At 48.1% G+C, this 25918-nt stretch overlaps 1 protein-coding gene across 9 annotated transcripts in view; it reads left to right on the top strand.

The window, feature by feature from the left end:
• Positions 1 to 25918, top strand: part of DYSF (dysferlin) — a 116748-nt gene that overhangs the window by 57034 nt on the left and 33796 nt on the right. For 5 of the 9 annotated variants that reach the window (XM_085308210.1, XM_085308212.1, XM_085308209.1 and 2 more), the window contains 8 exons: positions 109 to 270; positions 816 to 981; positions 1540 to 1613; positions 10775 to 10837; positions 19033 to 19131; positions 20322 to 20450; positions 21055 to 21210; positions 23839 to 23930. In XM_085308210.1, coding sequence (XP_085164336.1) covers positions 109 to 270; positions 816 to 981; positions 1540 to 1613; positions 10775 to 10837; positions 19033 to 19131; positions 20322 to 20450; positions 21055 to 21210; positions 23839 to 23930 — 941 coding nt within the window. The remainder of the gene's footprint in view (positions 1 to 108; positions 271 to 815; positions 982 to 1539; positions 1614 to 10774; positions 10838 to 19032; positions 19132 to 20321; positions 20451 to 21054; positions 21211 to 23838; positions 23931 to 25918) is intronic. The other 4 variants (XM_085308215.1, XM_085308218.1, XM_085308213.1 and 1 more) reach the window with 1 other exon arrangement.

The raw sequence follows: 25918 nt of genomic DNA on the forward strand, positions 1-25918 counted from the left end.
TCATGGTGAGCCAAGTTCAGGGTTAGCTCTCCCGCTGAGGAGCGTGGAGGCAGATCTGGAGGTTGGCCTTTAACTCAGTTCTTGCTGCTTGTTCTCTTCACTCTGTAGATCCTGGCCTGGGGGCTGAGGAACCTTAAGAGCTACCAGCTGGCCAGTGTCACATCGCCTAGCCTGCTGGTGGAGTGTGGAGGCCAGCTCGTGCAGTCTTGTGTCATCAAGAACATCAAGAAGAATCCCAACTTTGATGTCTGTGTGCTCTTCATGGAAGTGGTGAGGACACCATGGCTGCACTGTTCTCAGGGTTGTAGCAGAGCTGGTTGGCTGGGACATCTGGGGCTCACTAGCCCAGCACCCTGCTCAGAGCGGGACATGGCGGTTGTTCCTTTAGCTGCCTGCCCCAGTAGGGATGGAGCAGGGGAGGCCGCAACTGGTTCAAAGGCACTGGAGACAGAGAACATCTCCTTTCCTGGTTGACAMGGGCAAAGCTGATCTCTGAAATGGCCATGCAGAATATTATCTTTCTCCTCAAACCACTGGCTGAAATAGCGTACCTTTTGGGGCAAGGGTATGGGTATGAGGGACACAAGGGAGAGGTGTGGGACATCTCCAACATTACTGGGGTGCTCAGCACTTCTGATAACCCCTGCTTATCTAGATTCTTAATTTCAGGCTCCTAAATGAGCTGTGGTAGAGGCTTATATAAAGTGTAAAAATCTATGAATGAGATCTATGAAAAAATGATGAACCCAGTCCTGTCCTGCTCAGCCTTAGTTCAAACTCTGTGCAGCTGCATGTTCTCTCCCCTCTGCTTGCAGCGTCTACCCAAAGAAAGTCTGTACAGCCCCCCCATCATCGTCAAGGTCATTGACAACAGGCCGTTTGGCCGGAGGCCCGTGGTGGGACAGTGCACCATCCGCTCATTGGAGGAATTCTACTGGGACCCCTATGGGGAGGAGACAGGCAGCCCCCAGGAAGAGCCAGGTACGCTGCTGCTGCGAGCACCACTGGTTGCTGCACCCACTGCCACTGCCCCTTCTCCGAGAGGAGCTGTGGGGCRCTCTCTGTGTTGTGCTGGGTGCTGCTGGCTCAGCCCAGCTTGAGCCTGAGGCAAAAGGGCTGGGTGGTGCAAAGCAGATCAGCTCCGGGGTTTGTTGGTGAGCAGGGCTAAGCTGTCTGGCCCACGTGAACATGAGTTTTGACCAGTGTGGAGGCTCTGAGCATGGCTGCGATTGTTCCTCCCAGCTCTCTGCAAGTGTCATTTGCCCACAGGACGTGCCAGAGTGGGTAGGGGGAGCTGGGCCTGAAGAGCATCTTCAGATCCACAATTAACTGTGTGTAGACACGTTCCTGTCCTTTGAGCTTGAGCCCTGGTGTGAGGCTATTGGGTGCCTGGTGTGACACTGGGAGACAGAGCTGTAAGCCCACCTGTCCCCCTCTGGTGTGGACCTTCATAGGAGGGTTGGGACTGTGATCCCGAGGTGGCATTGTGGTCTCCAGTAGCTGGATATCTGTGCTAGCTTTGTGCTGCTCTCATTGCAGACGATGTGAGCCTCACTCCCAAGGACGACGTTCTCATTGACATCGATGACAAAGAGCCTCTTATTCCTGCCCAGGTATGGAAAAATTCACAACAGTGGAAAGCAACAGTTTCTTATTTTGGTTGGTAGATGAGATACAAGTCTTTCTGGTGGGGGAGCTTATCTGATTGTAACCTTCCTTTTACAGCTTCTGTCTGTTTTTACCCCCCTCCACCGTGTCTCAACAAACAACCAGAAACTCATTCGTCTTCCTTATGTTTAACCCAAAGGGTCAGATCTGATTTTCTCTGTGYGAGACAGCTGCCTGTCTCCTTGCCTGGAGACTCCATGGCCAGTTCTCCTTTCTCCAGTTTTGCTCCTTGTTTGCAGGATGCTTTGCCACTTTCTGAGCCACTTGCTGTTTTTAGCAGCTCCAGTTGTTTTCCCAGGTGTGCGATGGGGACTGTGGTTGCCCAGTGTCCTGTGGCGGTGGGAATGGGACATGCTTTAGCAGAGCTGGGGAAGGAGGGATATGTTGCTGCTGTTACAAGAAGGAAGCRCTTGCACGCCGTCAGTCTCGGGGGACTCAGCCAGAACGGGGGCTGTYGGTGTTTGCCATTTCTGTAGTTCTTTTGGTTTCTTTGCCAGCGGATACATCCTCTCTGAGGAAGATACTTGTCAGTACCAACATGTGTGTGCATACAATGTACAAATCTGTCGGTAAGCCTGATTGCTAAGGAGCAGCAGAAAGTATTGTCAGAGGCATTTGGTGGAGCCTTTTCAGAGTCTCCTGGGTTTTTCTTCCCTTTGGTGTATTTACTCAACTTATGCCTGTTTTAAAAGCTTTGGGTGCCACATGGTACCTTGAGTTGGAAAAGCCTGAGTTGTCTGTAGCAGATCTGCCTCGCAGTGTCCCTCCTGTCTTGCCTTTTGTTGCCCATGAAAGCAAGGTGTGTAATTTGGGCTTCCTTCTATTTTTTATTCATTTTGCTTTGGTGGCATTTTAAGGCTTCACTGATGGCTCCCTGCCACCAAACATTGTGACTGTCCTGAGTGGGCTCCAGTTGAGATCCCAGTACCCAATCCTCCCTTGAGATTAGTCCTGGTTTAGATTTGGAGTCACTGCTGAGCCTCTCTTTACTGCTTCTCCTGTGCTAACTCTAAGAGGACTCTACAGTCCTCTTAAATCAAAGTGAGCTGGATTTTCTCATTCCTCACCAGCTGTTGGGACATCTATGTGCTCAGCTCCTTTGGAAACCTGGCAGCTTTTATTAGGATGCTTCAGTATCAATGGGGAACTGGACAGTGGAGATCGAAAACACTGGCCTGGGAAGTATGATTAAAAGGGAAAAGCAAATCAAGGCAAAAAATAGTTCTGATAATCTAATTGGCTTTCCATTTGCTTGCCATTTGTAGATTTATCTTAACTATTTACAATTACACTTCATCTTATATCAGYAAAGTAACTGGAACATGTCTTCAGGAAAAAAAAAGAATCTTGGAACAGGAACCCTCACGTTTATGAATAGAAAAACCTCCTAGTCTAATGCAGAAAGCACTTGAGAAAGAGCTGGGGTCTTGGCGAAAAGCATGAGTGCTGCAATGAGCTGTGCGATGCTGGGCACGGGCTCTCCCTTTGCAGCATAAAATGCAGTTGATGGGACATAGCACCTCTGCGAAGCCTTTGGGATCTCCTGCCTCAAAAGCTCTGGGTGAGAAGGGTCCTCAGGAAGTATCAGGACATGGAAGGAGATGCTGGCCCAGCTTGCCAGCCCAGGTCCYGCAGCAGGAGCGCGTGCGGAGGGAAGGTGCCCGGCTCGGAGCTTTGCAGGACCTCTCTGCCAGGACTGCTGCTCGCTCGGCACCGCACGGTGATGGGACCTGACCTGTCCCAACGGTTGGGCCGCCGGGTGCGTGTGCTTGCAGCGGGTGGATTAGAAATGCAGCGCGAAGGGCGCCGGGGGAAGGTCCGGCAGAACTGTGGTGGTGTTGGCAGATGCCCTGTGGCTCGAGCCGGGGTGTCGGAGCAGTTTCCTTCAAGCATGTCCTTCCAAAGTGAAGCCTGAGAAATAATCTGGTTAGGGAACTTCTGCTGTTAGCCCRACTGGGATTTCAGCCGGCTGTTTACCGGCCTCGCCAGGGACGGCATTCGCTCTGGGCGAGCAGAGCGCTCCGGTGGCAGGATGGTGCTGTGGGGACGTGGTGTGACCTGGCGGGACACCGGTGCTGGGAGTGCTTCAGCAGCCCTTCTCCCCTTGGAGGTCAGCTCAGTGCTCCCATTCCCAGGGGAATGCTTCCCCTGGGAAAGGGTTTTCCTGCCACCCTCTGGTCTTCCAGAAACCGATGGACTGGTTTTGCATCTGCAGCTCCAGCAAACTGGAAGACATAATTTCTTAATTTTTAATAGGAAAAAAAAATCCAAATTTCATATTGGATGGACCAAAATGATTTGTTTGGCACGGTATGAAATCTAAAATTTACAATCTCCTCCTTTTTTGGGRGGGTGGGGAGGAGGTGTCAATATTTGGCAAAAATGTTGCATAGCGAAGTTGAAAACTACCCTCATAATGATGTTGGAAAAAAAAAAAATCCCCTAGCACTTTGGACATAAAATACTGCACTTTGAAAACATCAGAACTAAACCTTTCTGCACTTCCCTGCTGTCCTATTTTTCTAACATCATAACTATTTGTTAAAGGCAACTTATTTTATAGAGCATTTCTTTTCACCTGAACTTCATTTGCCAACATTACTTTCATTTTTTTTTTTTTTTTTTTTTTTACACCTAGTCTCAGAAAGGAGGATGTGACTCGGGCTTTGATAGTGTCCCACTCACTTAAGAGCCAGGTTTGCTCCTGCTGTTTCTTTCATAGCTTTGGTAGAGATAAGAGGGAAATGTAATTCCTCATTGCTATGTCAAGGGGAGCGAGTGGCATTTCCCATGCACTAGAAGTGAAACCAGATGAGAGTTTCTTACCATTCCTGGGCAGAAAAAATGGGAATTTTCCTTCAGTGTTAACCCTGGAATAGTCCCTTTCTGCAACTTTCCAGCAGAGAAGCTCTGGTCTTCCATAAAGATTATGAGGAACTTCTCATTGCCACCTCCCTTCAGCATTTTCCAACACTTTCTTTCTGTTTCCCGGTAGAGAAACATTTCAGAGCCCAAACTTTCAATCCGCATTTGCTTTTTCATTGCAAAATAATTTTATTTATGCASATGGCCACTGAAAGCTATGTCATGTACTGAGCGCCCTGCACATGCCCAGCCACCGCCGTGCCGTGGGTGATGCCACTGCCCCTCTTGCTCTGCTTAATGGAAATCCCTCTGTGCTGTTTTTCCGGCAGCTTATTATTCTGATTGCCACCTTTAGATATTTCTCTCATTTTATTTTATAGTGAAAAGGAAACAAGAATGGTTTTCATGTTCATTTTGTAGCAGTTTGTTTTCTTTTGGTCCTTTCCCCAGAGCCCTGTTCACCACTTTTCTGTTTTCCCCAGGTTTTGTTGTACCTGGAGGTGAAGGCGAGGCAAGAAAGAGAAACCTAGGGCTCATATTCTTTTTAAATTTGTGTTCAGAAARTGGCAGAATTTCAAATATCTTTTTGCTTTCACATCTTTTATTGCCGTTAGTTTGGAAAAGAAAATGAAAAATCCTCCTTCAAAGCTTTTTTACATCTTTTGAGCAGCACTGACTATGAATATGCGTGTTGATGGTGAAGGGTGTGCAAGCCAGGAACTGTAGGTGCTGTGTAGAAACACGTGCACTAAAAGGACCAAGATGTGGAGGCACTGGTTGACTTTGAACCGTCTGCTGGGTTTCGGATGCAATTAGCAGCAGGCTTACGGACCTGTAGTGCTGTGCAGGATCCTGGAAGTGCAAATCCCGTYGGACCCATTGCTGTCCATGGGCATTTTCTGTTGAGATCCCCATGTTGGATAATCCTGTTTACCCCAACATGGGAGGAGCCGAAGGTGCAGACTTGCCTCGCTGCTGCAGTTGTGCTTGGCTCCTCCATCGTGACGGCCCTCTGAGTGGCTGGTGAAATTGCAAACAAAAATGAATCTATGTCTCAGATGTGATGAGGCTTCACAGGGAAATGGCTGCTGTGCGGGGCTGCACTCCATGGCTAAGGTGCTGCAGGGTCTGGCCCTGCTTCTCCATCACCTCCCCTCTCTGCTGGCAGCTACTGGCAGGGAGAGAAGCAAGAATACACTGTGGGCAAGACTAGGAGGGTCCAGAGCGCTGAAGGGACCCATCTCTGATGCCTCTGCTTGGGAGCAGGATGGGGCAGCTCCCAATAAGTCAGATGCAACAGGAGGAAGGAAAGGAGCASCCTCCCTGCCAGCTTCGTCCCTTTCCAACGTGTTGCTTTCAATGATCTTATCCCAAAGTGTCTTCTACTCCTTTTTTTCTTTTTTCTTTTTCTTTTCATTTTTTCTTTTCTTTTTTTAAAGCATAATATCCAAGCACTCTAGCAGAGACTGCGAGCCCTTCTGATGGCAGGGACTGGGACACGCGTGTTCTGTGTGACCCTCTTGCAGTGTACGTGGATTCCCCATCACTCTCTTGAACTCTGAAGCTTTGCTGAGCATCATTTTAGGTCCTCACAAAGTGCTCAGTGTAGCAGAGGCAAAGTGATGCTGGATGCCTGTGGGACTTAGATACCTGAATGTCTTCAAGCCTCAATCTTATCTATGGCTCAGTGGAGACAGAAGAGCTGGTGTCCTGCCAAGCCAGACATRCTGTCCTCGTAGACTTGCCAGGAAAGGCCAGAGCATCAAAGGGAAACAGCCGTTCCTCTCCCATGGAGGAGAGGAGGTCTGGACTCTTACAGGGGAGGTCATCTTTGGGAGACTTCCTGAGCCACCAAGGTCTAAGGAGTCCTGGCGCTTGGACCAGCGATTCCTAAAGGATGGTGATTCCCCATTGCTTGCCAGGATGCCAAGGATGGTCTGAGTGCACCTCTTCCTAGGTTCACACACTTTGGACCGAGAGCACTGCAGCCCAAAGGGGGACCCTTGCAGGGCTCTGGGTGGCCAGGCCCTCACCTACGAGGAGGAGAGGAGGTTTCCTACCTGTATGGAGAGAGAAGGGGTATTTTGGGAAGATGACACGCAGCAAGTGGGGCTCCCGTCAGGGAGCAGAGGGTTGTTGGCAGCCAGATCCTCAGTGTTTCTCTGCTGGTGGTGAAAGGAAGCGGAGAGAGGAGGCTTATTCTCAGGGGACGTGAGGACGTGCCACTGCTGTGGAGCAAGGAGATGTCCCAGGGCCAGGCTTAGCTGCCTCTTCCTGCAGCTCTGCTTCCTGTCCGTGCTGCTGGAGCTATGGGCAGCACGTGGCCAGTCTCAGCTTGGTGAGAGCTGCTACTCCAGGACATGCCCATGGGCCAGGTTTTACCCAGCCCGTCCTGAATTTAACCTTGTTGATCCGAACATCTCCTCCGTCCTGGCATGTGCTCCCTTAGACAGGCGTGTGCTGTGGAAAAAGCTGCAGAGCGGGTCAGCGCTTGATTTCCAGGAGGCTCTCGCCGGCCTGGGCTGACGAATGTCCTTTGCCAGGCGAGCCGCGAGGCCGTGTGTCTGGACGGGCGCAGGCGAGCAGGAGTCTCCCGCGCCGCTTTGCTTTCCCTGCTGTGGACGTACAGAGGTTGTCAGTGCTCTGCGTGGCTGTGGCTTTCACAGAACTTGCGTGGGCTTATTACCCTTGAGCATTTTGTTATGAAATGTGCTTAAACTGGCCTTTGAGGACAAAAGTTATTAACGGTAGCACTTGCACGTTTATGCAGATATGCCCCTGCRTGTGCACATATGTCCCCATAGAGCATGTCCCCATAAGCCTTTTAACTTTTGGAAACCTCTTTGGATAACCTAAAAAATTCTTCCTTCCCTTGCTTGCCCTCACAAACCCATGAAAATTAAAACTCCGGTGCAAGAGACCCCCAGGCACTGGYTTGCTCCCCTGGCTCAAACCTGGCAGGAACAGAGGAGGGGCCTTCAATAGCTTTGCAATAAGTGCTTTATTCCCTGAGACAGTTTTAAGCCTATTGAAAGCATCTGCAGACTCGGATCAAAATTGGGGAACAGTTTAAAATGGAAATGAAATGAAGGGAAGGGTCAAGGGAAGCAGGAAAGCCAAAACGTTCTGCTGTAGTGTTTTCAAAGTGAAAGACTTGGACACTTACTTTCTGAAACAAACATTTCAGAAACAAAACACCCTGCAAAGAACTGAATTATTCAATTTGACCTCATATTACTTCTTTTCTGTTTGTTTGTTTGTTTTTTCATGTTTTTTCCCTTTGCTTGGGGAGGAGAGGAGGAGGGAGCTGGTTCCTGGAAAGCCAGACCAGAATTCCCACCCTCTCCCTCCCTCACCCCCAAATTTTGGCTCCGGCTGCTGCTTCTCCCATGACCCGCCAGCCAGTATCAGATGTGGGTGAGGGTGACCAACGTGCCAGCAGGACCYGGGCTCCCTCGTTGGGTGGTTTGACACTCTTGCAGCCCTCAGGTACCTCTGTCCCCCCTCTGCTCTGGTCGGGAGCTGCCCACCAGGGCCAAGTTTTGTGGGTAAAGGGAGCGACATGGCAGCTCCTGAGCTGCACARGATGTCCCCGTCACTGGTCGATGGGCTTATTCCTGGCCTGAGGTCTGCCCCATGCCCGCGATTGCTGGCTCTACCAYGCTCTTGGCCAGCGGTGACCTTGGAAGCAGGAGCCGGGGCTGCTCCTCCTCGTGTGTGTGCATGGGTGTGTTTCGCTGTGCGACTCCAAGGCCTTCCCCCCGCCTTGCCAAGCCTGGCGTCGGTCCCTTCTCCGCTGGAACAAAGGAGCACTTTGTTGTCCTCATCTGAAAGAGAGAAAACAAACAARCCCCTCTGCTCTGAGGTTGCCGAATGCGTTGTCCATCTCGTCCAAGCAGAGTGGGAAGTTCARGCTGAGGTCTGTTTAGAGCCAGTCTGCATGCATGTGAACTGGAAACATCATGGTTAGTGAATAAGAAGAAAAGAAGCACTTAGAACTCATAGAAAATATATATTTTTTTTCTGTATAAAAGCTCTCTGATGCTCTTACAGGTCTCCTGGGCTACGCCTGTCTAGTTAACTCCTCTGGGAGATGTGTGCAGAGGAAGGTTGCACAAGGGCTAAACCTGCACRCCTGGCTGTCATATTTTCTGGATGAACTTGATGTGGCCATAGTCCTACCTGCTCAGCACCCAGAACTGCTGCTTGTTCTCAGTGGTCTTTCCTGAGTCCTCAARATCAGAGGAAATAGAGCAGGAAGGGCAATCGCGAGATCCATCTACAGTCCCCAGGGTGGAGCAGATACGTATTTTCCTGCTCATTGATAAAATAGTCACATATGAGTCATCTAACGTACTAGCCACAGGCCACTGAAAGTCACATTGGCACTCTAATGGCCCAGGGAAATCTTTCCCCCATGAAGCAGTTGTAARTTTGATGCTTTCTGCTTGAATGCAAGCTCTGCTGCATTTCCAGTTTGATGGGAAGGCACCTCTTGGCTCTGCTGGTAAAGYTGATGGGCAGCAGACCAGGAAGCACTCAGCAAAAGGAGGATATGCAATAAACATCTAAACTGTTAGGAAATGAGTCAAAAGCAGTACCCAGTTCCAAAGCTGYCTCTTACTGCCTTGGCAGCTGCTCAGTGTAGAGCCTCTAGGATGGGTCTTGAATGGCCTCAGATGCTCTGAAGACTGGATTTGACCCAGCTTTTGGGTCTCTCAAAGTCACACAAGCAGCAAGATGAGCCGTTTGGAGTCGTGTTAGTGTCATCAGCCGGTTAAAGTGGGCAGCAAAGGGCCGTCCTTGACCCAAGCTGCTCTTCCGTCCAGCAGCAGGGCTGCTGTCTGCCACGTGCTGCAACAGGCTCTCGTCTGCTGCTGAGTCTGAAGACGCGCTTGAGCCTGGGAACGTGGGGAGGGGAGTCTGTCAGGGCTGGCTTGATGTTCAAAGCTATTTTCTTGTGGGAACTTCTCATTTCTCTCCCTTCTGCATCTTGAAGGAAATGTGCTGTTCAGCCCTTTCCGCTTGTATGAGATATGAGCTGAGTTGCAGCTCTCTGCCCAGGGCGGAGGGAAGGTGATGGCAGCTCCTGGTTTGCCAAGGACAAGCTGCACTTGTGCTCAGTGTTTTGTTTGTAACAGATCTTCATCCTGAGTTTCCTAATCCCTTTATGTTAAAAACACCCTGGGTTAAATCCCTCCTTGGCTTCTGCAATAAACTTGGCTTGCTGTATTTTCAGGCCCTTGGTGTCCACAGGACAAGATGTTGCATTGGGAAATGTTAACGGTGTGCTTAGCCTTGTCTCGTGGCTCCTGCAAGACATGGAGTTTTCCTACAGTTTCTAGCAGTAGGACTCCAATAATTCCCCCGCCCAACTTGTAGGTGGTTTCAGCACAAATAAAGTCCACAGAGACCAACTGACCCCCAACAGAAAATGCCATGCTGTTCGAGCGCAACATTATAGATCRTGCAATGTGGTCAGTGCTAACCCACAGGCCAACCAGATGTCCATTTGGAGGACCATTTGTGTTCAAAGCCCTGCGAGCTGGATGCTAATAAAGACCACTAGGTCTTCAGCCAAGCCAATCCTCTAATTTCAAAATTGCTTAAAATCCTGCCAGGGAGAGCAGTCCAGGTTGGGCTCAGATGCGTGCTGAGGTGCTGGAGATGGTAACCACTACCTGCCAAGGTGGACGTGTGCTGCTATGATGGTGTGGGCAGGGTGGGCTATTACTGTTTAAGCCTATGGCCAGTGCCTCACCTGAGGGCATAACTGGACTTTTTTCACTCCCAGACAAGGGCAGGTCAAGGTCACAGTTGCAGGGACATGGCTGAGGGAGTGACAGGGTTAAATTTTGATCACATGTCTCTTAAGCTGTTGATTCACTGTCAACCTAGAACTAAATTCACTTCAAAAAATATGAAGAAAGGGGGAGGAAAAAAAAAGAGACATGAGTTTTCTTTAAGCTTTGATGTTCCTGAAATATATATGAGAAAAAAACTAAAAGAACAGTCAAAATCCATCCAMTTTGTATGAACGTTAATGAGAACTGTAGCCTAAACCCTGCTCTTGTGCTACGGATGCCTTGTCCAGAGAGACTTTGACCTTATAATCCAGGGGGAGGGGGAGGGTGCACTGATTGGGTCAATTTGTTTTATTTCTYCTAAAATGTGCTTTTGCAGATGTGTATTAAACATTGTTTCTCTAACCTCATTGATAACCAATCATTTTAATTTGTAGCTTGCAGAGGGCATGACCAGCTCACCATTAATTAACATACCAGCTTCTTGGTCCGATCTACATGTATGTATTGCTTCATTTGTAACATACTTGCGCGTTTTTTTTTTAAATTAATGGTATACATATATATATATATATTTACAAATCTGTAAATCCTTCATGTCCAAGAAAATGAGGTGGGATCCAGGAGCTTGCTCTCTCTCAGCCTAGCAGAGCAGGTGTAGTTACGTATATGCCCAAGGTCTGATGTCTTCTTAACAGCCTCTGGCCTTTCTATAGGTTGCGTTCAGCTGTTGCTGTAGAAGGGACGTGGATTTGATCGCAGGCAAGGTGCTGAATGACTCTGAGACAGAGCCTTTGTGGTTATTCTTAATGTGGTAAAGTTGCACTCCTTTCTTAAGGCTTCAGAGGAGCAATTCTTTTACAAGTCCCAAATTCAGCCCTAGCAGAGTTGCAAACCTAACTCTTGATGCTGACCCATGAGCTACAGGACACAAGGCGCTCCTGCCAAAATCAGTGCACGCTCTTCCTGTGTGTTTCAAGCCAGAATTAATTGTGTTGTTTCCCACTTCCTCCCTGGGATAAACACGGTGACTCCTTCCCATCAGCCAAACCTTTAGCTATGCCTGCGTATTTCAGTCTTGGTGCATAAAATAGCCTTGAGTTTCTCCCTCACCTTGGGAGAAAGGTCAGCTTGGAGGCATTATTTATGCTTATGCAAAAGGGAATAGACTTCCTTTTGCATCTGACAACGTAGGATCAAAGGAAAGCTGGAAAGGGCTTTTGCTTACTGAAAAGAGTGAGTTAAAAATTGAGTAAGCAGAGCAAGTGGAGTAAGAGAAAGGGTTGTAGCTTCTCATGGCGGTGGTAGCTTTTTGCATGCAGAAGCCCCTGAGTGGTGTCTTTCTGGATCTGGAAGCACACTTAGCTGCCAGCCTGGCTCTCCATAGATGTGGGCTTTGTTGGCCCAAGGTGCTTCTCTTTAGTGGTCCTATTTCTCCTCTGCACCCACAAAGCAATGTTCACTGAAGTGGCTTCCTCCGTCTTGCAGAGAAGACAGACGGATGGCTGAACTGGGCTGCAGAGTGTGGAAACAAAAGGTCCATAAATAGCCTCCYGCCTCTGTTCATCAGTATTTTTAATTTACGTGAATATGTTTTTGTTTTAGTTCAAATAAAATTCTGCAAAGGAAAAAAAAAGGCTGCAAGCCATTAATTTAAAATAAAAGCAACAGAATATTAGGCAGTAATAAACCCATTCTCCTGGCCTGCACSAGGACCCTACAAGAATGTGATTAAATATAATAAACCTCACGTTCTAAAGAGCTGCTGACGCCTCCTGGGGGAAACCATTCTGTTTTGGAAACCGCATCACCGAGCCGGCCCATGTACGCGCTCCTTCCTGTCTCCTTGTTCTTTATTGCTAAGGATCTTTGCACGAAAGCAGGATCTTTTGTTGCTATGGAATGAGGCATAGGGACTGCAGCTGGTTAAATATTAGGAAAAAAGCTTCTACAGCCAAAAATTCAGCCCAGTGTTGAGTGCATGAAGGAGCTTCTGAACTCTGTAGAGTCCTGCCTCCTCACTGGGGCTTTCATGGCTCGAAGTAGCAGGAGGAGGGGGAGGGTGATGGAAGTTCATGGACTTGCCTTTCGTGGAGGGACAAGCTTTAAGATCAGTCTACCCATCCGTACGACATGTGGTGTCGTCCACATGATTTTTTTTCCATCTCAAGCATTTTGCCTATCTGCACCCCCTACCCCCAGCAGCATGGTCTCAGTATGTTGAAAAACTTTTGAAAAACTCTGGTCCCCAAAATGGCCATGGAAACTTCAACAGCACTGCCAGCTGGACCCTGAGACCCACCAGAGAGAGGTGATTGTCCTTGTGTCTGTTTTTTGAGACAGTGATCCCTGCATCTATGGGCTACATGGGTAAACAAGGCTATAGGTGAAGAAGTGGTAGTGGGATGGATGCTCAGAGTTGCTAGAGCTGATGGTTCAGGCTCTGCCTGGAGCCTGCATGAGTCCAAGCACTTACATTTGCAGTTGTTTATAAAGAAGCTTAATTCCAGTTTTGTTTACTTGGAGGTAGCCTCATGCATGGGATTTTTTTGAGTTGTTATTACAGAGGCAGTTCTGGTAGTGGCTTGAGCATCCCTATAGCCCTCTCTTTTTGTGTGTGTTTCCCATGCTGGCCTCATGGTTGCATGTGCTCTAGCTTTCTCCATCGTGAAGAAACCCACTCTTGATTCTCTTGCTTTCCCCACATCCACCCCATTTCCTGCTGGTGTGGTGCTCTCACAGCACCTTAACCCTACTGTCTCTGGAGTTACAAGTTCATGCCAAACCCTCTGTGATCTGGTCTGACTTCACTGTCTTCTGAAAAAGCTGTTGCCAAAGTCTACCTAGACAAAGTGAAGAGCCTGCCCTTCATTCCTCTCTTGTCACTCCTGAAAACCTCAGGCATAAGCAAAAGGAAGTACTTTTGCAATGCCAGTATCTCACAGACCTGCCTCTGCACTCTGGATCTGTCCCATTCCCTCCATGCTGAGATCTTGGCTTGTCTCTTGGGAGTCTCCCTATGAAGTTCAAGTGGTTAAATCATGTCCAAAGGGTGAAAGGGAGCTCCATGACTTCTCAGAATTTCAAAACCAGACCTTTCATGAGCCATTCTGCCCCTTCGTGCCTCAGAGGAGCAGTCTAAAAATACCCACAGAATCACCTCACTATTGTCTTTCAAATCTGTTTTTCAACATCTCAGGAGATAGGGCCAGAATAGCCCCTGAGAGACAGCTGAGACCATTCCCCACACCCAGGCCTCATCAGCTCCACCTCTGGGTGCCTGATGGCTGCTCAATGCTCTCCAAGGACAGAGAGGGCATCTCTCCCTTTGGCTGTGCTGTCAAGCATCCTGGTACCCGCTGGAGCAAATCTGATAGTGCTGTGGGCTGGGGTCACCTCTCTGTAGGACAACAGGGAGCCCACAGGCATTGTCCACAAAGTCGAGGAACATTGTATCCCATGCAGAAACCAATGCCTACCTTCAGTCAGTTGAATAGCCACTAAAGCAAAAGCAGATGTAGACATCACCTGAGCTGGTCGCTTTGGGATCCCTCTAATAGATGCCTCTAAAGCTCTGTGCCTTTGGCCTGTTTTTGGTATCTGCTTTCAAAGAAATATTTAAATGGAAACTGTTTGGGGCATTTTCCCATTCTTCTCTTTTTCTACAGCACCTAGCATAGAGGGAACTGAATCCTTACAGGGATGCAGGTGCACCAGGATAGTAGTAATAATAAGCAGGAATATTGATGAATTATTGTGAAGATTGTTAAGGACAAGGGGAAAATACAGAAACGCTATTTATTTTTGGAAGAATCTCTTCAAAATGTCAACAAATATATCTGTGAATTACCAGAAAGTTGACTGTGCAAGCAAAGAATAAGCACAGTGTATGCAGGGAGGATAAACAGCTTTTTTCATGAAAGCAGAGGTTCAGGTCTTCCTTCAGGTCTGAAATGCAGCCCTGTTTGGAGGCAGCATCCTCGTGGGTGAAGCCCTGATGGTCATTTGGCAGGTTTCTGCTACTGGCTTTTTGCATGACTTCAGTCAAATCCTTTAAGCTGTCTTGTGCCACAGTTGCCCATTTGCACTGTTTAGCTGTTTCCATTTGAAAGGTATTAATCCATTGTCAATGCTAATGGGCTTCAGAGACATTTCTTTGCAAATATTCACATTCTTATTAATAATAATTATTATTATTGTTATTACTAGCACTGCAGTGGCATCCRGAAACCTTCATTTTGATCAAGCCTTAACTGTGCAAAAGGTTGGAGGGACCATGAGCTGTTTTCTGCCCCAGCTGGCTCCCCACTGTGCATCTTGGGCTGTCCCAGGCCAGATCACTTCTGCTGCTGGAGGCATCACCTTTGCAATTCAGCTGTTCAGGGGAAATAGCTGCAGTTTTGGCTCATATTTAATGCCAACTCTTCGCATGCCTGAGGTGCTGCTCACTGCACTGCTCACTGCCTGGAGCAGTAGCTGTAGCCAAGTGACCCGTGACTGTGCCCCAATGGGAGAGACACTGTCCTCACAGGGAGCCCTTGGGCACCACACAGCTACGAAAAAACAGTGAGGATCCCCCGTTCTCCCACGCGAAGCACCATTAGGTGCTTTCTAAGCAGTTATTCTTACCACTATTTTGGCTCATAATGCCTCAATTGTAAGAAATGCAAATAACCCATCAAATGACAACTTAGTAAAGCTAACACACGCCACAAAAATAAGTCAAAATCTGTAAACTATTTGGAATAATTGGTTATTTGCTGTGTTTGCTAGTTCCAAATCAGAGCACATATTTTACGGCTTATCCTGTTACTGTTAGTTGGAAGAGCTGGTGGTGTTGAATATCTCCTGCTGAAAACGATAGCCAATAACCCCCTCTGCAACCAAATGCAGTCTCGCGYCTGCCCCCAGAGAGTTGCTGCAGTCTTTCTTTCCCCCCCTTTTCTTTGTATGTGCTCGGGTGACGGCTGCCGACATGGCTGCAGGCACGGGCTGGAAGCCGTTCCAGACCAATTTGTACAGCTAGCTGGCTCTCTGCAGGCTGGGCCTGCTGGYGAAAGCACCCTGAAATAAAAGCTGGAGCACCAAAAAGAGTGGTGGTGCAACCTCTGGCCAGGCTGGTTCTGCTGGAGGAAAATAGGTCCTGGCCTCACCTGGCCACAGATGTTTGCGTTTTTTGGATTAAGATAGGATAGAAAAAAAACACCCTGAAAGCAAACAGTTTGGGCCACGTTTGAGCAAAATTCACAGGGGGTGAAAAGAAAATGATGATACAGCAAGCAACTGATAATTGCTCTATGAACCTCTGACGGTGCATGCCTTGAGCATTTTGCAAGCATCTTGTGTGGACACATGCAAATTCTCTGCTCCTCCTTCCAGCGCTGCTTTTTGCAGGGCATAGTGCTGGTCAGAGCTGCTGCAGGTCTCCGTGGATGATTTGTGAGGTGGCAGAATGACTTTTCCAGGGCTGGAGGAAGCAGGGTAAAGGACCAGGTTGACCCAAGGTTGATGGACCAGGTCGCTCTTGGGGAAGAGGCTGGAGTTCAAGGACACAGGAGTTTGTTAGTGTGAGAAAGGCTTCCCCCTGCTTCCCAGGTCTGGCAAGYGTAAGGCCCCAAGTCAGTTTGTGACCCCTCTGTCCTGGTGTCTAGGGCAGAACGTGAAGGAAAGTCGGATGTTTTGTGCCTCCCAAGCACGTCTGCAGCTGCTCTTCCCAGTTCGGGAGCCTGATCCTGGGTTGAATTTGCAGCAGAGAGGTTGGCACAGCACCCCGTGTATGTTCCCTGTGCAGGAATAGCCTGCATCTTGCTTGGGTGGTGGATGGTGGGTGAGCATCATTGCAGCTGAGATGCAGGGGTGTTCATCTCCCATATGGGAGCAGGAACARACAGCTGGGGAGTTGCATCTTAAAACGTCCAGGCTGTTTCTGCAGGGATCCGCTCATCTCGGCAGCAGAGATGTCTGACAGCAGGAAATCTGCCTCCCAGATGTTCGGCTGGGTACATTTGAGACAGGCGGTGGCTTAGGGTCTTTGGAGGCGATATTTATTAGTGTGGTAATTATCTATATTCAAACAGAGAAGAATGTGTCATCCTTAGGAGAGCAATCCTAAGTATTAAGACTTCAGCTGTCTCATGCTGGCTGTGCTCCAGGCTTTGCTCTCCRGATGTTAACCTGTCTGTGCCTCAGTTTCCTCACCTGCGAGATGAGGATAACGACTGAATTTGACCAGAAGCCCATATGGCCATTACATGGCACCTTCTCAGGTTTCTACAGCCCCTTTTGTTCCAGATGAAATGACCTTCTCAACGTGTTTTATGAAAACTGGGTTGTGCCAAACGGCCCCAGACTCCTGATGTTTCCATATGGGAATGCATCCGGTGGGCTGGACTTCCAGTCACAGGAAAGCCAGGGCTCTGCATCAGCCTCCCTGACAAAAATGAGGTCACGACTGGTGCATTTCCACCCTGAATGGAGCAAAATGAGATTGGAAACATCCTGACAGGCGTCAATATGACACAGATCTGTGTTTGGGGGTTAGGGGGGCACAGCGTTTTGGCACCCTCAGTTGCAGGGGTAGCCCAAGACGTACCCCTGGTGAAACATCTTCACGAAGATTAGCCAGTTTAAATCTCCTTGCACAGCGTCTAGAAGGGGAAAGCTATGGATGTGTCCTAACCATAATCCCAGAAGCATTTCAAGAGGAAAGATGCAGCATGTTGGTGAAATTCTGGTTTTAAAGCTATTGCCTGAATCTGAGCTTCTTTATTTTCAGAAAAACCTGTCCCTTTGGCTATAGGAGAATCCTGTCTTCAGGGACATCCKTAGGAAAGAGAAGGCTGGAAATGACTTTCCTGCTGCTCCCTTTCCTAGCATGCCCTGGAGCTGCTGGGGAGGCTTTAGTGACATGGTCACGTTGGGTTGCCTCTAGGTGGGAAGCAGGGATAGACCTGTTGCCTTGGCCACCCTGGGTGAAGGGTCCCCAACAGGCAGATGATGATGTCCCCAGGGCTTGAAAGGTCTTGACTTTATCCTAGTGCTGAACGGGAAAAGGCCTGAAACGCTGAGTCCAGTCCCTGGGGCACAGGACCCGGCGCCCTGCTCTGAGGAGCCGTGCCACTTCCAACATGAAACACTGGAAGAGTTTTTGGCTCTTGCCTGACTCCTAAATGAAATCCCTGAATCCAGTTGCTCATGTAGCAGAGCCATTGCTTTCACTGGCTTTTCCATTTGCAGGCAAATGGATTAATATCCTTCGCTATTAACATTCCAGCTGCTTCCCTTGCCTCTTTTTTTTTTCTTTTTTTTTTGTAACATCAGTAGAAATCAGCAAAAATATCTAACCAAATTCTTTGTCTTGGGGCTGCAGAAGATACCATGGGTAAGTCGTCAGATTAGTATAAGTGCTTTCTTTGTAACCCAGTACCTGTGGAATGTCATAATAAAGCCATGATGGTTAGAATGTAGCTTTTTAAACAATAAAACAGGGGAAGTGATGAAAGGCAAATTTTTTTTTCAAAAAAAGAGAGGCAGCAGAGGCCTCAAAGTTAATTTATGTAATATTTCTATTAAAAACAATGTCTATTCAAGACAGCAATTTAAAGCCTGCACCGTTGGCTTAAAATATAAGTCCAATAAACCTCTATTATGATTCCTCCATTAGGTCAGTGTGATGGAATTCTGTGGACTTCTAAAATAAGACATCATTATTTTTCAGGAATGTTTCATGAATCATAGTCAAAGCCCCTTCATCTTTGCTTGTATAAATTTCAGAAATTGTGCTCTTATAAAGTATATACATTTTCTGAAGCTGGCAGCCGGCTTTCTTCTCGGAACTGCATCCTCAGAGCTGAACAGCTTGCGTAACAGATGAGGCAAATGCTCTGCAATGGCATCGTGGCCGTGGGCTGCACCATTGCATGGCCAAGGCTGTACGAGACTTACCTGTTTCTTCTTAAAGTATCATTAGAAAAGAATTATGTTCTTCCTGATAGGTGTGCAGCACCTAGGGGCTAGGATTTTTTTAGTGGAAGTAGCATTTGTCTATTTACTTGTCTTGCCTGAATGGGAGGGGAGGTTGGATGATGTAGGGACACGAAAGAGAAAGTCAACCAGAGAAAGATCCCAGAAACCTTCCAGGCAAAGCCCAAAGCAAGATTTGAATTTAAAAGCAGCACTTGGGTGCTCCCATAATTTCAAGCTGCCCAGAGCATGTTAGCATGAGAGTAATTTCATCTCTTCCACTGTGTGGTCTTGCATTCATGTCCTGAGCAGGCCACCACCCAAACTGGCCAAAATCTGCCACCTGCATAAAAATGCTGCCAGTTGTTTCTTGTGAACTCTACCTGACTATCCTATGGAGAACCGGCCTCCCTGATGATGAGTCTAAGTCCAGAACATGCTGATGTCGGACAGCCTTGCTGTGGCTGAAGCACATGGATTTGGGCTGGAATCATCCCACAAGCACCTTTCCTCTTTAAACTAGGGAGTAAGGAGCTACAGGTTGGGTTCACGATAGCTTCATCACCTCTGCAGGACAGAAACCCACTGACACTAGGCTGAGCAGTGGGGTCAGTGCCATGCACTCTGTTCCCAAGGCAAAACTTCACCTCTGGCAATTACGGGAGGTGCTGCTGTCATTGATCATTGTGGTTTAGTAGTAGAGATGTCTTATTTTTGTATCTCTTGCCTCCAGGAGGAAGAATTCATTGACTGGTGGAGCAAATTCTATGCTTCCTTGGGAGAGAGGGAAAAATGTGGCTCCTATTTAGAGAAGGGCTTTGACACATTGAAGGTAAGTGGCATTGGCTGGTCTCTGGCTTCTTGAACTCCAACTCTCCCTGATGTTTTTTGATGAGCTCTGATGGGAGCAGAACTGTTCCTCCAGAACAGGAGTGTAGAGATGTAGATGAAGGTTGGAAAAATACAGTCTTTTACAATCAGATATCTATCACTAGAGAGTTTTGGCCAAAACCTCAGGTAGTTCTGTTGAGGTGTGCTACTATGATACCCCAAGGAGCAGTAGTGCAGGTGGCTTCTGCTGGCACTGGCCTCCTTGAACAAGTTTCTCCTGCTGATGTACATGTCCCACGACATAGAATTGCGTCCCCTTGGCCAGTGCATGTCGTGCTTGGAGGACTGGCTTGTAATAAAGAAGGGTACATGGCACAGGCAGCTTATAATACCCTCAATGCACAGCAGCATTCTTCAATGGGAACACTTCGGGTTTTGAGTGTTTAGGCTTTTTGTCTTCCAGGAAAAAAAATAGATCATTTTCCCCATAGAGGAGGTAATTTCATTAGAAACAACAACAACAAAAAAACCCGAACAAACTCAAAACACAACTATTTTGAAAAACTGATTTTCTGCTGGAAATACTTTCTAGTAAACTTTTCTACTCTTCAGCTCACAAGATTGTCCCTTTCCTAAGTGGCAGAGGAGGTGGGAACTGTCAGCCTGGAAGGCGTTTGGAAATGCCAAAACAACCTGGAGATTGCTAAGGGACGGGGGAGATTAAGGTGCCATTTGGCACATGGGATGTGCTAGGAGTAACATAGGAGCCCAAGCAGAAGTCAAGTGGAGAAAACCTAGGCTGGTCAGAAGGAAAACACTTCCAGCAGGAAAGTCTCTTTGGTTGATGAAAACCCTCTGTGGGGACCTTGGTGTATTTTTGCCTGGTTAGGATATCCAGTTTTCTGTGGTGCCTTTGGCTCACAGAACAAGGCATCAGCTGGGATCTGCCGCCCTCTCTGGTGGTCAGGCTTGCCAAGTTAGGTGCTGCTATTATAGGGTGGTCAAAGGTCTTCTGCTCCTTGTCTTGTCCTGGTGGGTAACAAGGATGCTAGGCTGCATGACTGTGTCCTTGAGGGTGATGTTTTCTCTGGCCTGAAGAGTTAGATCAAGGCTTGTGTCAGCAGGGCTCTGTTGGGGTGCACCACCAAGGTACCAGCCCTCCCCTTGCAAGCCTTGGCTCTCCCTTCCCAGGTCTACGAGACAGAGCTGGAGAAGGTGGAGGACTTCGAGCACCTCTCTGACTTCTGCCACACCTTCAAGCTGTATCGCGGCCGGATGCAGGACTCAAACGACGATCCCTCTGTTGTGGGGGAGTTCAAGGTGTGTTGGCTTCTCTTTCTACCCAGGCCTAGTTTAGCAGCTAATTGCTGTTAGGCTCCTGGTTAGGCCATGTTTGCCCAGCATCCTTGTGTTAAACTCCCAAATATACTTTCAGACCCTCTTTCTCAGCCAGGTCCTCATAGGGGCTGCTTCCTTGGGCAGAGCAGGCATGATGGGGATYCTCCACACCAGGTGCTGAGACCCTTTGTCCTTGCATGGCCCAGGTGTTTGAGCCCTGCTTTTGATATTTATGCTTGGTTCTATCCCAGAATAAGCTTCTGTTGTGCTAGGTGCTAGACACACCTAAAGAGCAGAAAGTGGTATTCATCTCCACGTTATTTCAAGTCTATGTGAAATAGTCTGGTCTGCTTTATTTGGTGGTATGTTCACGTTGTGCCCTGGCCCCTCTGATGACTGCACAAGGTGCTGTAGCCCACCCACCCCAGCTCACACATGGTTCAGACYGCTCAGCCTTCTCCTAGCCTCTGCAGTGGTGTTGATTTTGCAGGAGCGGAATTGCAGTGGATCACCTTGAGYGATGGTAGCTTCTTGCCCATCAGCACATGTGTGCACACCGGCCCAGTTGAACCTATGTCATTTACAGGGCTCATTCAAGATTTACCCTCTCCCRGATGATCCTAGAGTCCCGGTCCCACCACGGCAGTTCCACCAGCTCCCGGCCAGGGGACCTCAGGAGTGTCTCGTCAGAGTCTACATCATCCGGGCCTTTGATCTGCAGCCCAAGGACGCCAATGGAAAGGTATCCTTCTGGGAAATGCCAGGCAGACCTGAGTACTAGCTGCAGCAAGGAGTTAGAGGTGAACTCTCCACTCCATCCCCTCATCCAACTTATTCATCAACTACCTAGATKAGGGGACAGAGTGCCTCCTCAGCAAGTTTGCTGATGATACCAAGCTGGGAGGAGTGGCTGATCCACCTGAGGGCTGTGCTGCCATTCAGAGAGACCTGGACAGGCTGGAGAGCTGGGTGGAGAGGAACCTCCTGAGGTTCAACAAGGGCAAGKGCAGAGTCCTGCACCTAGGGAGGAATAACCCCAGGCACCAGTACAGGCTGGGGGCTGACCTGCTGGAGAGCAGCTCTGCAGAGAAGGACCTGGGGGTGCTGGTGGATGACAAGTTGACCATGAGCCAGCAACGTGCCCTTGTGGCCAGGAAGGCCAATGGTCTCCTGGGGTGCAYTAGGRAGAGTGTTGCCAGCAGGTCGAGGGAGGTGATCCTGCCCCTCTCCTCAGCCCTGGGGAGGCCTCATCTCGAGTCCTGTGTCCAGTTCTGGGCTCCCCAGTACAAGAGAGACGTGGAGCTACTGGAGAGAGTCCAGCGTAGGGCTACGAGGATGATCCGAGGGCTGGAGCACCTGCCCTACGAGGAACGGCTGCGAGAGCTGGGCCTCTGCAGCCTGGGGAGGAGCAGACCGAGGGGGGATCTGATCAGTGTGTACAAGTACCTGCAGGGAGGGTGTCAAGGGGACGGGGACAAACTCTTTCCAGTTGCCCCGTGTGACAGGACAAGAGGCAACGGGTAGAAATTGAAGCACAGGAAGTTCTGCCTGACCGTGAGGGGGAATTTCTTCCCTGTGAGAGTGACAGAGCCCTGGACCAGGTTGCCCAGAGAGGTGGTGGAGTCTCCTTCTCTGGAGATCTTCAAGGCCTGCCTGGAGGCAGCCCTGTCTACCATGCTGTAGATGACCCTGCTGAGCAGGGAGGTTGGCCTAGATGATCTCCAGAGGTCCTTTCCAACCTTACTGRTTCTATGATTCTATGACTCTTTGGGCAGATGAACCCCAATAGATGAGGGTTTGCCTCTTTGGCTTAAAATTTAGAAAGATCTGTGACACCAAAAAGGGAAAAAAGTCTACCCCKTCTTTCTCCCTGCATTGCAATGTCTCAGAATCCTAGGGCCTTGCARTAGGGCTAGTTAAAATAGTTAAATGATTTTCTTTTTGTACGTTGGTGCCAAGGGAAACAAAATCATGTCACTCACATGACTACTTTTTGCAAAGCTTTACAAATCTCTGGAAGAAAAATTCAGTGCAAAAATAAAATTGTGTCAGTTTAAAAGAAAATGTTTATTTTTCTTCAGTTTGCAAAAAACCTCAGGGAAAAATCCTTCTTAATTCTTTTTGCTCCAGTGAAAAGTAAGGCAAAAATTAGGAAAAAGCAGGGAAACATTTTTGAATGTGAACAAAACGAAATTGCTTTTTAATCTGCCCAGATTTTGAAAATGGACTTGGAATGAATGTTTCCAATTTCTTGGAAATTTCCCATTAGAGACCTTTGAAGATCAAAAACAAGGAGCTGAAAAAATGCTTTTTTACCCTGAAAACCGAAACAAATCCTAGTTTGACCCACTGTCTTCCCTGCTGTGCAGCGATGTCTCCTGCAGCTTGTCACAGTCAGGAGAGACACAAAGCCTCGTTTGCCCGGTCTGCACACACCGCTGACCTCCCTGAGGCGCCACGTTTCCAWCTTTCGCTTCTGAAAAAAATTTGCAAGTCAAGGAAAACTGATGAGGAACTTGGCCTGGGTGCTTAGCTAGCTAATATCTTTCCCAGAGGGTTTATCAGTGTGATCTGGGTAAGATAATGCGTCCCTCTAGGTGCAGGATGTGAGCTGAGTGAAATTTTGTATCTATAATTTTTTTTTCCTGGGAAAAACATTGACTTGGGTTACCGGAACCACTTTACAGACTTTCATTGAATAGTTTTAGCAATGGGAGAGAAATTTAAAGACTTTAAAAATATATAAAAATATCTGATAGAAGTTTTAGATGCACAGTGAGACTTTATGTTAAAGTGAGCTTCCATTATATTTTAGTTTTAAAGTTGTTGCAGCATYTTGGAAATGGAGGGTTTTGAGCCATGTTTTTAAACAAAGTAATTTTCTTTTGACATTTTGGTCCCTGCATTTTTAAATAAAGTAGATTTAATACTTAAAAACTTTTAAAACTTAAAAAATAATGAACCCCAAACAGATGGTTCAGAATGAATGAGAATTTCCTGAGGACTTCAGATCAATCCCGTTCCAACAAGCAAATCCATAAGTGGCTCTTTTCGTGCTACTGCTTTGATTTTCTATCCAATGCACCTCAGAAGGGTTTGGACTTTTGTCCCACCTGGCCAGCTAGGCCTTCAGTCATCCTTGAAAGSGAACTGCAGTGCAAGTAGCCCTCAAAAGTTGTCACAGAGATTTGTAGTAAAGAGATAACAATCAGGCTCTCCTATCTGTCTTGAAAAGCTGTCAAGGGTGGTGTAAGATCCTGCTTGCTGGGACATGGGGTAGCAGAATTATCTGTTTGCCAACAATATTGCTGCCAGTGCAGCTCTGCAACGATTCTCTTCTTACATTTCTTTTTGTTACGTCTGTCTTTAGTGTGATCCCTATGTGAAGATTTCAGTGGGAAAGAAATCCATAAATGACCAAGACAATTACATCCCCTGCACGCTGGAGCCCATCTTTGGAAAGTAAGTTTTGATTCAATTGAAGGAATAAGGCCAGCCCAGAGCTTCCTGTTGCCTTAGGGTGGTCTCAGCTCGTGTCTGACTTTGCTGAAGTGAGTCTGGCCTTGGCTTGATCACTGCCCTACCCACCATGGCTTGCATTCATCTTCTCTGCGGGACTTTTGAGCTATGGAGTATGGACTGGATCTGCTCTATGGTCAGTGGGGAGTGAGAAAACATCCASAGGACTGTTTAGATCTGAGGATCTCCCTGTGGAGGCATCTACCAATCCCACTGATGGTAGARAGAGTCTGGGGCAACTTAGCTCCTCATTTAGGCTCTTCAGTTAAATGGCTAAAAATAGATGTGGCAAATGGAGGTCTGTGGCATGGGACAGCCCCCTGGAAGAGAGCTATCAGTCACCATGATTTTGGCTGTTTGAACTGTTTCTTCACAGTAGGGCCACAGGCTTGGGATAAAACACAAGGGACAAAGTTGTTTTCAAAAAAGGGTATTTATCAGAGCAAGTGGCCAGGCTGCTGAAATGCACCTTACGGAGGAAGGGAGAGCGAAATCTGGTGCTTAGCTTCTGCATGCTGATAGGACTTCATGCTCCCGGAAAAGYTGGGACTGCCCGCGGGCAGCCTGGGTGCAGGAAAGGACCATCTCCTGTGAGTCTGATTGCTGAGGCGGTTCCTCCTTTGCCAGACTGGAGTTCCAGCCAGAGGCTGTCTAGACAGCGTGCTGCACCTCCCACCCAGTCTTTAAAGCAAGACGTAAACCCAAGATCCTGGCTGCTGGCGTCTATTAAAACACTCATTTCATGAGCTTTTCCCTGGGCTGCTGGCTGCCTTCCAGCTTTAGCTAATTACATTCTGCTGACCCCAGTTCCTCTTGTGCTCTTAATTGGTGGCATAATCACTCACTTCCCCTCCTTAAAAGCTGCTGCAACGTGGGGTGCTGGCTGTGGAAAYGGGCATCACATTTCACCCCAGAGATGCCTGCGTTTTAGCAGCAGGTGGAGGGATTCCTAGGTCAGACCTAGGCCATCCTGCTCAACCTATTGCACCACCTTCTACCTGGAGCCTAGAGGAAGTCTCTAACATCCATGAGCACTGRCTCTGTGTGGATTGTAGTGATTTATTTTGGTAAGATCTTTATGCTTTGTCTCTTACTGTCCTTCATTTGAAAAGGAAGAGGTAAGAGGAAAGTTTGCCCTTGCTTTATGTTATTTCAGTGTGAACTGTGGTGTAATGAAGAAGAGGCACCACAGAATGAATTTGCTAGGGATGAGCAGGAGAGGATGAGAAGGCTTTGGGAGTAGGTCTCAGTTTCTGAGAAGCAAAGACCACAATCTTGGCCCAGGCAAGCTGGACTCACACTTTGGAGAAGGGGCTGAGGAGCAAGATTGCCAGCTGCAGCCTACAGACAAGAGCTGTGGCTTTTTAAAATACTCTGGGTTTGTCTGAGCTTGACTGGAAGTCCTGTGGGAGAGAGAGGGCAGAGGACTGAGGAGAAAACTAGTGTTAGTGAGATTAGGACCTTCTCATGTGTGCATGTTAAATGACTAGCAGAGCTCTGCAAGTTTCTGCAGCTCTCTGTGGACTCGCATCACTTTGATCTGGCCCTTTTCTCCCTAAAAGGGCCATGCTGAGTTGTACTGCATGGATTGGAAAATAGTCTGCATTGCTTTGGGCTTCAAGAGCAGACTGTTTTCCAAAGCTGTCAGTTCTTCCTCTTTCTCTCCTCATTGCAGTGATGATCCCTGACTGCTGTATGCTGGACTTGTTCATTAGATATTTTGAAGATGAGTATCGCTTCCATTTAGCGGATGGAGAAACCAGGGCAGGGGCAAAGTTTGCTCAGGAGTGATTCATGAGATCATCAACTAACCCCCGGCAACCCTCACCCTCCAGGGCTTGCTTACTTAGAAGCGTGTCCACCATCTTAGCCATTACAACACAGCAAASACCGTGCAGTGGTTGTATTGTCCATTGCGGTGCTGGAAGGTT

The sequence above is a fragment of the Rhea americana genome, unplaced genomic scaffold (genome assembly GCF_003343005.1).
Source record: "Rhea americana isolate MKP2758 unplaced genomic scaffold, rheAme1 scaffold_270, whole genome shotgun sequence".
NCBI classification, from domain to species: Eukaryota; Metazoa; Chordata; class Aves; order Rheiformes; family Rheidae; genus Rhea; species Rhea americana.